This window comes from Nothobranchius furzeri, chromosome 17 (genome assembly GCF_043380555.1).
Source record: "Nothobranchius furzeri strain GRZ-AD chromosome 17, NfurGRZ-RIMD1, whole genome shotgun sequence".
Classification (NCBI taxonomy): Eukaryota; Metazoa; Chordata; class Actinopteri; order Cyprinodontiformes; family Nothobranchiidae; genus Nothobranchius; species Nothobranchius furzeri.
This window is the reverse complement of record NC_091757.1, coordinates 36,768,488-36,780,602: the sequence shown is the minus strand read 5'-3', so window position 1 is coordinate 36,780,602 and position 12,115 is coordinate 36,768,488. Positions and strand designations below refer to the sequence as shown.

The 12,115-nt window shown below is 39.9% G+C and overlaps 3 protein-coding genes across 4 annotated transcripts; 1 reads left to right on the top strand and 2 right to left on the bottom strand.

Annotated features, from left to right (window-relative positions):
- Positions 1-401: 401 nt before the first annotated feature.
- Positions 402-1,992, bottom strand: LOC107393679 (dual specificity protein phosphatase 26). The gene is made up of 4 exons (XM_070546553.1): positions 1,808-1,992; positions 1,482-1,699; positions 924-1,135; positions 402-847 (listed from the first exon to the last, which is right to left on the bottom strand). The coding sequence occupies exons 1-4, from the start codon at positions 1,865-1,867 to the stop codon at positions 651-653; spliced, it is 687 nt and encodes a 228-aa protein (XP_070402654.1). The 5' UTR covers positions 1,868-1,992; the 3' UTR covers positions 402-650.
- Positions 1,993-2,448: 456 nt separating this feature from the next.
- bag4 (BCL2 associated athanogene 4) lies at positions 2,449-5,407 on the bottom strand. Of its 2 annotated transcripts, XM_015972221.3 has the most exons (6): positions 5,148-5,407; positions 4,614-4,733; positions 4,238-4,459; positions 3,972-4,101; positions 3,832-3,878; positions 2,449-3,714 (listed from the first exon to the last, which is right to left on the bottom strand). In XM_015972221.3, the coding sequence occupies exons 1-6, from the start codon at positions 5,232-5,234 to the stop codon at positions 3,280-3,282; spliced, it is 1,041 nt and encodes a 346-aa protein (XP_015827707.1). In that variant the 5' UTR covers positions 5,235-5,407; the 3' UTR covers positions 2,449-3,279. The 2 variants fall into 2 exon arrangements, with proteins under 2 accessions (XP_015827707.1, XP_015827706.3); XM_015972220.3 differs by having other exon boundaries at positions 3,832-4,101.
- A 3,190-nt stretch (positions 5,408-8,597) lies between these two features.
- Positions 8,598-12,115, top strand: lsm1 (LSM1, U6 small nuclear RNA associated). The gene is made up of 4 exons (XM_015972219.3): positions 8,598-8,774; positions 8,901-8,969; positions 9,108-9,223; positions 11,596-12,115. The coding sequence occupies exons 1-4, from the start codon at positions 8,729-8,731 to the stop codon at positions 11,764-11,766; spliced, it is 402 nt and encodes a 133-aa protein (XP_015827705.1). The 5' UTR covers positions 8,598-8,728; the 3' UTR covers positions 11,767-12,115.

Below are 12,115 nucleotides of genomic sequence, written 5' to 3'. Positions count from 1 at the left end.
GATTGCAAAGTGAAGAGAGAACAAGTGAGCTGATTACCTGATGAGAAGCAGAGTGCAGGACTGGGGAGCTGAGAGAAGGGGAATGTTGTCACTCTTTGATAAAACTGAGATTTTTCATACATAAAGTGTTTGACATTGTTTGGTCTTGACTAACTTTAGGCTTTGTTAGCAAAAATATTCTTACTTTAAAAATAACGTCACATTTACAGGGTCAAATGATAAAGATAGAAGTGATAAAATTAGGTAAAAATGTTGTTTTGTTTTCTCAAAAAAAACTTTCATAGCAATGCTCGCTTGTCCTGCAAATGTATTAATAATTTCACATTAATTAAATTTTCATGGTAAAGTTGGAAAAATGCTGTACGTGAGTGTTGAAAAAGTCCAAAACAGCAAGCACAGAATAAAAATATCATTTAAACTTTAATAAATAAAAACAAAACTGTCAAATCAGCTGATTTTAAACACAGGAAACAACCAGAGAGCAAAGCTTTACGCGATCAGATCTAACACTCAGGGCTGTGATCAGCGAGTTTTATCTGCAAAAACTTTAATTATTGAGATTGCTTCTTTGTAAAACAGTTCCACTTGAATAAATGAGTCTTTTGAGAGGAAACCTTCGCTCTTCCCATGGACTCACACACAGGTGGGAATCAGCGATGTGAGCCAAAGAGCTGTCCATCCAGTTTGATGAGCTGCCGAAGAAAACCTCTATTAGGAATCACACCCCGCTTGTCTTTCACCGCACAAACAGCCTCCACAAGAGTCAGGTTCTGCTTCAGCATCAGGTACGCCAGAACCAGGGTTGCCGAGCGACTGACTCCCACATGACAGTGCACCAGAACTTTACCTGAGAATCCCAGAGAAAATGAGGTAGCACCTTTCATTGCTTGGACGGTGAATGCTCTGTCCTGTTTGCTCCTTACCTCCTCTGCTTAACGCCCGGTGGATAAAATCTGCAGCTGCCTGGAAGTTGATGCTCATGTCGTAGTCATAGGCGTCCCGGGCCTCGATGCCCATGTAGGTGATATTCAATCCCTCGTAGATTTGTGGCTGTCCTTGTCTGTCGCTGTGAGCTGCGCTCAGGATGTGAGTGAACCGACGCGTGGAGAGATCAGACACGTTTTCTGCACTTTGTCTGAAACACACAGAATCTTACATGATGCATGGATGATACACCATCCAGCAGGTGTGTAACATATTCCTGTGACTGATGGAAAACATGAAGCGAGTGAGTTAGGAGATATTAGAAACCCGAGATAAGGCTTCATGCCCCTGGCATCATTAGGAAGTTTCACATAGCAGAGCTGTAGTTTATTTAAGCTCCCAATGGAGAATGTAATTTGAGAGCTCATTCCTGTTTTAAATTTAATTTACAAACAGTTTCTATTCCAATTGTTTGGAATGGATCCAAAATTTCTTTATCTGTGTCTCAGATACATATAAAAATAAAGTTCCAGTAGAAGAACAAGGGTGTTTCTTACTGGTCACCGATGTAAAGCCTTGGCCACACCTCGTCTGCATGGCTGATGATGACCCTTCCTGTGAACAGGAGTTTTTCCAACTCAAACACTGCCAGCCCAGGTGAGCTCAGATCGATTTCCACTTTCCGATGAGGCCGCTCATCATTCCAAGAGGCGGGAAGTTTGGATGTGTACAACTTAACTTTTTTCATTTCAGTCTTCAAATGCCTAAATATATTCTTTAAGACCACAACCAAACAGAAAAAGCAGCTCAGGCCCAGTGAGTTTCCTCTGCAGCCGTTGTGTCAGAAATGAATAAAGGTGCCTTTAGCCTCTGATCTACTCACCACAGCCCTGAATGTCCTGGATGCTGTGAGGACATTTGACCCATTAAATCCAGCCTGCATGGCTCAATCCTGCAAGGGGGGCGTGTGTTATGCTTTTGCAATGGTCTATTTAAAGGTGTGAATGCTGGCTGGGAGGGTGTATTACTGGGCAAGTTTCTTCTAAATATTTTTCTCTGAACAAGACAAATTACTTTGGATTTAATTTTAACTTAAACAATTTAATATTCAAAAAAATGTGTGAAACAAACTTCTTTTGAGAACAGTTTACAAAAATATTTGATGTTTGTCATTTTTTTTCCTTCTTTGCATGAACTTCAGATTTTATCAGGAAGAGACCTCCACCTTGTGTTACATGCATTACAGCAGAAGCTAACCTAAAATGAACACAGATTTTATTTTCATGCAAACTTTTTTCCCATTTCTTCTTTAATCGTTTTTTTTTCTAATTATATCAAACCATTATTTGAAATATGGCACTTTTTTTCGTTCCTTTTTCCCCCTAAATAAGAGTTTAATGGAGACAAAGGGGAAAAATTTACTCACTTTACACGAGACAAGGAACTGAAGCACGGATCGTTGTTCATCTGATGAACCCACTTTGAGCAACAGTGTGTATGAACACAAAACCTGACAGAAAGTGCTAAAGCTTCATTCTTTTTTATATATTTATGTATAATTGTACAAAATACAAGAAACCTTTTCAATGACTTGTTTATCCATCTATATTAGTTTCTAGGGCAAAAATACATGTGTAGGTTTGACTCTAGGTCCGTGTATGGAGGCTGCGTCATCAAAAAGAAGGGATAACGAGGACAGCAATCTGTGGGGGTTTTCACTAATCTGCTACACTCTGGCCTCAATAATTGGCTCTGAAATACGACTGAGGGCTTATCTGTCATTTCAGAACGTGCAAGACTAGGAGCACAACAGAAACGGAGAGGAAGCTGACTGAATCCATCACAAGAGAGAAGAATATTATGATCATGCAAACGGACTAAAATGTTGCTTGTGAAGTGATTGTGTTACTATCAGATCAGACTAAAAACCGAGCCACATTCCTGAGGGGCAGTCTGAACATTTATCAAGAGTTCAAGACCACAAACAGCTGCAATGTGGCACAAAACAAATTCTAACAGCTGGGATTTTGTCATTAAAGGCGTGATGTAAAAAGTAAAATGTGCAACAGTGTCAGCACATTCACGAGTGGAGGCTGAAAATCACTTATGACATACAAAAAAAACAATTCTTGTGTTTAACACCAGCAGACATACTACCTAGAGAATGTTTCCAGTCTTGGATAACTGCTCCACCTTGTTGTTTGTTTCATGTCTAAGATATTTTATAACATTGAGGTGGGAGAAAAAAAAAACAACATTACACCTTTACAGAAGAAGATTGAACCTTCAATTATTCCATGGAAGATCTGAAAAAGGAAAAGACAGCAACCCATGGGGAAATAGAGGAAGTCCAGTTCAGAAAGCTTTCCTCTCCAGCTGGTCCAGAATGGTCTGGATTCTCTGAACAGCCTCTTTCCGGGCTTGACGAACACTCTCCTGTCCCTGAGTCTCCACAGAGTCTAGCTCCAGCAGCTCTTTGGTCAACAGTTCCTCTAGACACCGGTAGCTCTTGTCAGTTTTTTTGCCGACAAACTCATCAACATCTTCCTGAAGCAGCTGGACTCTGACCAGAACCTGCTGGACTTTAGCAAGCCCAGGATTGTCGCTCAGGGGCTGAGGTCCGGCAGGACCAGGAGCTGGTGGAGTCTCAGATTGTAAGGGGTTGGGATCGCTTCTCCCATTCTTGTTGTAAATCTGGGGAGGCGAACTTATTTCAGCAGGCTTTCCATTGGTTGAATTTGGAGACAGTGCTGGTCGGGGTTTCGGTCCCACATGAGGGGCGCGCTGGTCCTAGAAGAGAAAGTGGAATTTACCTGATTAAATTCCCGGCTCTTAAGTCATTTTTGTTTGATTAAAAAAGAAAAAGCAAAATGCACAAACTACAGAGAAAAAGCAGCGGACTCTTACTTTAGGCTGATAGGGTGGTGGAGCACCAGTTCCAGTACCAGGCCACGCTGGGGGATGTGGCGGTCGGACAGGGTTACCATAGGGACTTTGTGAAGGCTGCTGTCCATGCTGCCACTGTTGTGGTGATGGAGCATACTGACCTGAGTGACCCCAAGCTTCAGCCTGAGAGGTGGGATGGGGAGGCTGCCCAGTGGGATATGGTGGATTTGGAGGAACTGCATGTCCACCTTCACTGTAGTGTGAATAATGCCCTTGAGGATATCCAGGACCCTGAGGGCAAAAGAAACAAACCACTTGTTTTCCAAACAATACTCTAGTCATATTTCTACCAGTACTGGCTACATTTAGGGTTGATCTCCCACCTGGCATCTACTAGCTATGTGAAAACTTGCAAAAACCCACTCACGCCTTGACAGTGTGGGCCAGGATAGTGATGGTGTTGGTGCTGAGGGTATGGTGGCCCAGAAGCCCCACTACCCTGCTCTGTAGCACAGCCTTGGTTGGGATAAGAATTTCTTGGATGGTCAGCACAGTAGAAGGGGTTTGATGCGTGGAAACTGCTTGTTGAATACTGACTTTGTGCAGGGCTGTAAACTCCGTGGCCATTTGGATATCCTCCAGGCATCAGCTACACGAACAACAAAATAAGAGACGCAATGAGTAAAAAAAAATGTACTTAACATAAAGATAAACATATTAGGTAAGACCAAGGATTCTATTGACCTATCATCCTATTAGCTGTGGCTTAGAGAGGATAGGTTGTATTGCACAAGGAGCTGTACCTGTGGGTTGTACTGCTGCTGAACATCTGATCCAGAGGGATAGGTGTTTGCATAGTGCCCAGTGGAATGAGACTGTGGATACCAGTAATGTGACGCATATCCTGGATACTGAGGAGAATCCTGTTAACACAAGAGATATTTTTTATAACTAATAAAAGAAAACACCCCAAACATTATCTTTAAGTCCAACAATTAACTTTAGAGTCAACATTCTTCTTTCAACGTGGCTGTGTATCCTTGAAGGGACGATAAATAAATACAAAAAGTATAAATTAAACATCACTGCCGCTGAAATTTTGGTGTCTCAAAAGATTTATTATCAAGCTGAAAATATAAAAACAGTTAGCTTAACTAGCTCGTGCTATTACATAACGCCAACTAGCCAAGTTAGCCACTCCGCTAACACGAGCAACGCTAGCTAACTCGCTTCCGGTATGACTTATATACTAATTGAAGTCGGTTTTAGTCGATAATAAACTCATGAACTTTTTATTGTAGCCGTTGAACTTATCTGTGTCGTTTTCGTCTACTCACCATGTTGTTACTCCAGGTTCCGTGCTGATTTTCCGAGTTACAAGTAGAGGGCCAGTCTGGTTTAAGATTTGAATGCATTTGGTGCATCAGCTACGCGCATTCCCCATCCGCAGTCCCCTTGAGCAGCATTTTCCATAAATAAACCTTTAATAAGATAAGAGTTACTGGTCTAAAACACCAGCAAGTCCAAGGTGTTTCTACTCAGAAGTACAAATCGTCTGATTGAAATCAGGAAATGAGTCAATGACGCGAGGCTAGGGGAAACCCAAGCCTGTCTCTTTAAAACAGAGATTCGTCAAATATTGAGATGCTTCACGCCGATGCCAATTTCTGATAGTGTTAACGTTACTGCGGGGTCAGCATTGCCACGATCAAATAAACATTTCTTAAAACTAAAATTATCACAACTATGACATCAAAGGAGTGGTTACGATGCAAGTGGATTGGAAATATAATCTCATTCATAAATTTTAAGACTAAAACTAATTTTTCCCACGATATACGATCTTTGTCTAAATGAAAAACCCAACCACTAATGAAAACAAATATAATTTTTTTGTGAAATTAAATGCGACACTAAAGTGTTTTTAAAATATTAACTTGTTAAAAATCATAATATTGTCTTCAGGATATTAATATAAAGGATGAAGAGTAGAAATAATTATATTTATAAAATAACAATAGTTACTTAGAAATATTTCTGTAAATTCGCATTTTGGGGTCAGCAACCACAGACATATAGACCGTGTCACTCACTCTAACAGTCTTTTCGATCATTATTTAGCTAGAATTAAAGGTAAAACTGTACTTAGAATGGTGTGGAGTCCAAGGGCTAAGTTAGCTGGTTAGCTACAGCGCTACAAACTTTTACACTGAACGAGGAGGGTTTTTGGCGCCGTCCAGTGGCATCAAGCTAGAACTACACTTATTCCATTTTTAGTTCTTTTTTATAACACAGAAAATGTTTTTTATTTTATTTTTTTTTTTTACCTTGCTGACAGTTTCGTTTGCCGACTGTAAAACATTAGCAGTCGGCAAACAAAACTGTCAGCAAGGTTATAAAAAAACAACTAAAAATGGAATTAGAAACTAGACACAGCAAGTCTTTTGAAAGAGATTGGGAGATGGGGAGCGAGCGCCCTCCAGTGGCAAGAAGATTGAACTACACGTTAGTTCAGTTAAACCCGAAAAACGACGTAATCTTTGTTTTTGTCTTCTTGGGAAAATGAACATGAAGGATGAACGGTAGAAATACAAAAATGAACTATATTCATACAGTTACAATAGTTACTCAGTACAAATAACTTTAAATTGTTTAAAAAATACAATGGGATGTTGTTAGCAATAGGGGAGCTACTCTAAAAGTCTTTTTTCTCCCATTATTTAGCTAAAAACATTTAAAACTGTATTTATGTATAGATGGTTGTCTGGAGTCAAAGGGCTAGACCCAGCAAGCATGCTATAGTGCTAAAAAAATCTGATTTTTATCCAAAGTTGTAGAAGAAGAAGAAGAAGAAGAAGAAGAAGAAGAAGAAGAAGAAGAAGAAAATATCATAGCACCTCTCAAGATAAAAATCACGAGGCGCTTCACAAAAACAAAAAATAAAAAAATGTAAAAATATAAAAAAGCATTTAGAAAATGTTTAAAAATATATTTAAAATGAGCAAGAATAAGCAATTGCGATTTAAAAGAAAAATGTTAAGAAAGAGAGAGTGAACAGGAAAGAGGGAAATCAGCAGATCCTGATGAAGGTGCATAGGTGGGGAGGGCAGAGTAAAGAGAAAGTGGTGAAGAAGGTCAAACAAAAGCCAGCTTGAACAAGTGAGTCTTCAGCTGCTTTTTGAAGGAGACCACGGAGTCCACTGATCTCAGGCTCAGGGGGAGAGAGTTCCAGAGTCTGGGGGCCACAGCAGCAAATGACCTGTCACCTTTGGTCTTTAGCCTGGTGCGCTGCACAACCAGTAGGCTTTGATCACTGGACCTCAGGGACCTGCTGGGGGTGTAGGGACTAAGAAGATCACCAATGTAAGATGGTGCTTATGTTGCAGGTATCGGGCCGGCACAATCCCCACTAACAGCTTAAATAGAAATTATTGAGGGAATGTCCGGGTGCCTGAAATGCAAAAAAAAAAGAGACAGAGACATCAGAATGGAGTGTTTTCTGTGAACTGCTGCTCCCGAATAACGGTAGATGGGACACAGAGCTCCACTAGCCGTCTCGCATCCCCCCGCCACCTTGTGGAGAACCCCGGTATTGCACCCCACACTTTCCTATTCTTATTTTATTACTTTTACTAAATTACACCACTAAATGTTTTAACAAAAGTATGTGACCACACTTTGTGGGCGTCACACTTGTCCATGTAAGGCCCTATAGACCAGAACCAGGATCTTGAAATGAACCCTGAAGTTGACTGGCTGCCAGTGAAGCTGGAGGAGAAGCGGGGTGATGTGGGTGTATTTGGAGGACTTTCTCAGAAGCCGAGCACAGGCATTCTGAATCACCTGTAGACGGTTCAGGGAGGTTCTGCTCAGACACGTGAAAAGAGAGTTACAGTAGTCAATGCGTGAGGAGATGAAGGTGTGGAGAACTGTCTCAAGTTCAGACGGAGACAGAATGGGACTCAGCTTAGCAATGTTCCTGAGATGGAAGAAGGAAGAGCGAACAAGAGAACTGACATGAGAATCCAGGGTGAGAGCTGGGTCAAAGGTCACGCCAAGATTCCTGACAGAAGGTTTGGTGTGGGAAGCAAGCTGACCAAGAGAGTCTCTGACTTTGGGAACCAGCTTGTCTGGGGCGCAGATGAGGATCTCAGTCTTATCTTCATTCAGTTGAAGAAAGCTCCCAGCCATCCAGGTTTTGATAGAGTCTAAGCAGGTGTGTAACAGCTGCAGCTTAGACATCTCATGGGGCTCAAAGGAGATGTACAGTTGGATGTCATCTGCATAAAGATGGTATGGAGATTCCTTTGAAGGAGCTCAGGATGTGCTGAAGAGGAAGCAGATAGAGGAGGAAGAGTATACAAAATTTGCTTTTACAATTTCCCATCACCTATACATCAAAATTAAAGTGAATTTTACAGAACAATCAAGAGTGAGGTAAGTATACTTATAAATTTATTAACTTATTATAAAACGCAAGGGAAAAGAAAGAAGAAAATACATTTTACAGTTTAAATGTATCAACTACGTCTTTTGTTTTTACAGCCTTTTTATTATTTGAAGAGATTGAATCCAAATAATAATAATAATAATATTACCATTATATTATTATTATTATTATTATTATTATTATTATTATTATTATTATTATTATTATTATTATTATTTAGGGAGTATAATGCATGGTATGTGCACGCATGCACCGTCTGTAACACTCCACGCCAGAAGGTGGCGGTAGTCAAACATTTGCCAACAGCCAAAAACCACCAAAAAAGAAGAACGGGTTAAACGTTTACAGGAAGTTCACCGTGAGCATGTATAAAGACACTTCCTGTGGTCTTGTTCAATAAACATTTTAAAACATTCATGGCTTGACGGAACACAGGGATATTAAAACGGAGAAAACCTAAAGACCAATATGAATTACGTACCGGGGACTGCAAGCCTTATTGACGACATTGACAGTAAGACAGAAGCTGAATTTTGTAGTTGTTGACATGGTTTAGTAGAAAATGTTTGAGTCTCGATATTTACGTACACAAGCGAGTAAAACGCATATCTAACGTTCATGTTTTGTTTTCCTCCTGCAGAAAAGCACCTGGTGCTGCTCCGAGATGGCAGGACGCTGATTGGTTACCTCAGAAGCATCGACCAGTTTGGTACTCTTATTTTTAAAAGTCCACTTTGTTTTCTAACTCCGCGTCAATACAGATGGAAGCATTTCTAATTAATCGGTCAGCTGATGATCTCCGCACCTTATATTTCATTTCAACTGATTTTCTGCTTCTGTTCTTCAGCCAATCTGGTGTTTCACCAGACCGTAGAGAGGATCCACGTGGGGAAAAAGTTTGGTGACATCCCCAGAGGCATCTTCATCGTCAGAGGAGAAAATGTAGTTCTGCTTGGAGAGATAGTAAGCTCATTTTTTAAAATCTGAGATATTTTTATTTAGATCTTTTATACTTCATTTATTATGTCCCTATCCCAAAATGGGGTCAGCAAATGGAAATGAATTAAGAAGACATTCTTTATTTCTGCATAAACATTCTTCCTTAATTTTTACTTTGAGTTATACCTCACACAGAGTGCACGTGATGACGTATGAGAAGTTAAAGGTGGTGTTTGGAACAGCCACAGCTTGGAGAAAAATGTTGTTTTCGACGGAGTAACACACGCTTATGGCTAGTCCGAGTGGGGTCACAAAGTGTTTTTGCCAAATTAACCAAACCCAAAATATTTTATAGTATTCCATGCAACTTCTATTTTGTTAAATGCACGGCACCTCTTGGAGCATTTCTGTGGGAAATTAACAGAAATGAACTGCATCTCCAGCTATTGTAACATTTTTTTGGCTGGAATTTTATTATGATTCTGCTGGAATAAACACACATTTAAGGGAATGTTCACTTTTTAATATGCTGAGAAATTTTGAAGATGAGAATTTGTGACTTTTTTTTTTCACTTTAATGCTCAATCATAACTAATCAGTTTCTCCGAACCAAAGCAATTCTATGAGCTACAGTCAATAAGTTGGATATCAGCGGTCTACAACTTTTCCACATCCGTCCCACTTAAAAAGATGAGAACTGGCCCTTTAAGGTCTGTTTTAGTAGTATTAAATAAGCTACCTGCTTATATTATGTCTTATATTATTCAGGGCACATTTTTCTGTTTAACTGGGAAAAATTCAGATTTTTTTCCAAGTAATTTTCTGCCAAGCAGCTAATGAGTAGTTGGCGTCTTACCTGCGGTGGACAGTCGGGATCGTATTTAGATCTCATGATGAAGTCCAGCGCTTACTCAGCAGAATTATCCTCATCACACACTTTAAACTAGATTATAGAGTTTTACATTGCTGCACAGCAGCAGACTGCTGAGCTGGCTTTGGTTAGCTGAAGTGATTCACACAGACACCGTTCCTACCCAGAGTAAATGGACAGATGCAACAGTGCTCTCCACCACCCTGCATGGACAAGCAGGTACTGATAACGGATGGATGGGTGCAACAGTGCTGTAGTGTGGAGAAAATAAAGAACTGCAATAAGCATTTCCTCCTCAGACGCTATGGAAACCTTGTAGGGAGATCTGTGCTTAAATGGGTCTTTTTCTGAATAGTTTGACTTGATCTCAGAAATGAAGCTTTGCAAATTTCTTCTAGAGCCAAATTTAATAAACGGGAGAATATATTTATTTTTAAAGTCACATGCTGTTTTGATTACAGTGCTTGGTAAACTTTGACAAAAAAGGACAATGCACTATTTGACATCTGTATTTTACTCTTACTTTACTTGAACTTTTCCCCAGTATTGTAATTTGATTAAAATCTGCGCTCCTTGGCAGGCTGATGTAATGGGTGAAGACTTAAAGATAAATGGCTCATATGCATATTTTTAGGTAATGCAGAGAAACTATTATCACTACTTAATGATACAGGTGCTGTTTTAAGGATTTAAAGCTCAGTAATGTTTAGTTGAGGGGGGGTGGGTGGTAATCTCGGTATGAGCGGACTTATGGGAAAGCTATCTTGGGGTTTTACCTCCAGTGAACAGATTTTGATTTTGTTTTAAACGAAATATTCATTGCAGAGGGGCCAATTAAAAATATAACCGTTTATGTAGCGTCTATGATTGAATTTTACTACTTTATCCATTATTTTCACAGCTGATTTCTATATTTATCTTTTTGTGAGTAATTTTTTTTTTACTCTCCTGGTGTAATTTAGGGTTATGAAGTTTAACTTGTGAGAGAGATTCTTGAGCTGATCTTTGCAGTGACCCATTCCAGGGGCTGAGGACCTTCTAGGCCAGCACACAGAACAAGCGTGACTCATGATCTCCAACTTATCTCGCTCTACAAATGTACATCATGCAAATCTGCACTGACACCAGTACAGCCTGTACTGGTGGAGCGTCTACAGCACACAGTGACACTTCTTGTTACCAACATGTATGTAAGGATGGGCATCTTAATTTTGCTTTGCAAGATGTTCTCATCGCTTTGAGCTTCATGGAAGAATTAAGTTATGTCCTGTTACTCACTTATCACTCATTACTAATTTATTTTCAATTTAAATAGCTGAAAATAAGCTGTTAGGCAGTGATTCCCTCTATATGACAGGTTTGCTGCTCTTCACTTAAACAACTAGCCATCACAACTCAGACTAGTACAAGAGTGGAAGTTTGAACCATGTGAGGGATGCAAGCCTGCCAGAACATTTAGTATCACTTAGCCACAATTTGGCTTTGAGTTTGCTGTTTGACCTTGGATGTGTCTGCATCCCTGCAGGATGTGGATAAACCCTGTGACACGGTCTTGCAGCAGGTCTCCATCGAGGAGATCCTGGAGGAGCAGCGACAGCAGCAGCAAACCAAGCAGGAGACGGAGAAGGTCAAAATGCAGGTGCTAAAGGACCGAGGCCTTTCCATTCCCAAAGCGGATAACATGGACGAGTACTGATGTCGCCATTTTTCACGAGCGTCTTTCTCAGTTTGTATCAGACTGCTACATTTACGTTGGAAATTAGTGTTTTTGTCTTTTAATTCCCAGTTGGCTAAAGACGGCATCATTTAATTTTCATTTAGTATTGAATATTTTGTTTTAAAAGGAAAAGATGATCTGCTGTTTTATTTTTTGGTAATTCATGTCAGCGCATTAAATGGTATTGGATCATGATCATTATGTTGGTAATCCTTTCACAGAAACACTTTGTGATTATATTATTTTGCTATGATGTCTTCTGTTGTGGAGATTTGTGAGTCTGCTTTTGACAAACATTACTTTCCACCAATAAAGATTTTAGTTTGTA

What these genes read in the sequence shown, in the direction of transcription:
- LOC107393679 (XM_070546553.1), bottom strand. Translation starts at nt 1,867, where the DNA reads ATGCAGGCTGGATTTAATGGGTCAAATGTCCTCACAGCATCCAGGACA. An exon ending in CCAGGACATTCAGGGCTGTG is followed by an intron (nt 1,700 to 1,807) that starts GTGAGTAGATCA and finishes GTGGTCTTAAAG; the next exon opens with AATATATTTAGGCATTTGAA. An exon ending in AGGCTTTACATCGGTGACCA is followed by an intron (nt 1,136 to 1,481) that starts GTAAGAAACACC and finishes TGTGTGTTTCAG; the next exon opens with ACAAAGTGCAGAAAACGTGT.
- bag4 (XM_015972220.3), bottom strand. Translation starts at nt 5,234, where the DNA reads ATGCACCAAATGCATTCAAATCTTAAACCAGACTGGCCCTCTACTTGT. An exon ending in CTGGCCCACACTGTCAAGGC is followed by an intron (nt 4,102 to 4,237) that starts GTGAGTGGGTTT and finishes TTTTGCCCTCAG; the next exon opens with GGTCCTGGATATCCTCAAGG. An exon ending in CACCACCCTATCAGCCTAAA is followed by an intron (nt 3,715 to 3,831) that starts GTAAGAGTCCGC and finishes TTTCTCTTCTAG; the next exon opens with GACCAGCGCGCCCCTCATGT.
- lsm1 (XM_015972219.3), top strand. Translation starts at nt 8,729, where the DNA reads ATGAATTACGTACCGGGGACTGCAAGCCTTATTGACGACATTGACA. An exon ending in CCTTATTGACGACATTGACA is followed by an intron (nt 8,775 to 8,900) that starts GTAAGACAGAAG and finishes TTCCTCCTGCAG; the next exon opens with AAAAGCACCTGGTGCTGCTC. An exon ending in CAGAAGCATCGACCAGTTTG is followed by an intron (nt 8,970 to 9,107) that starts GTACTCTTATTT and finishes TCTGTTCTTCAG; the next exon opens with CCAATCTGGTGTTTCACCAG.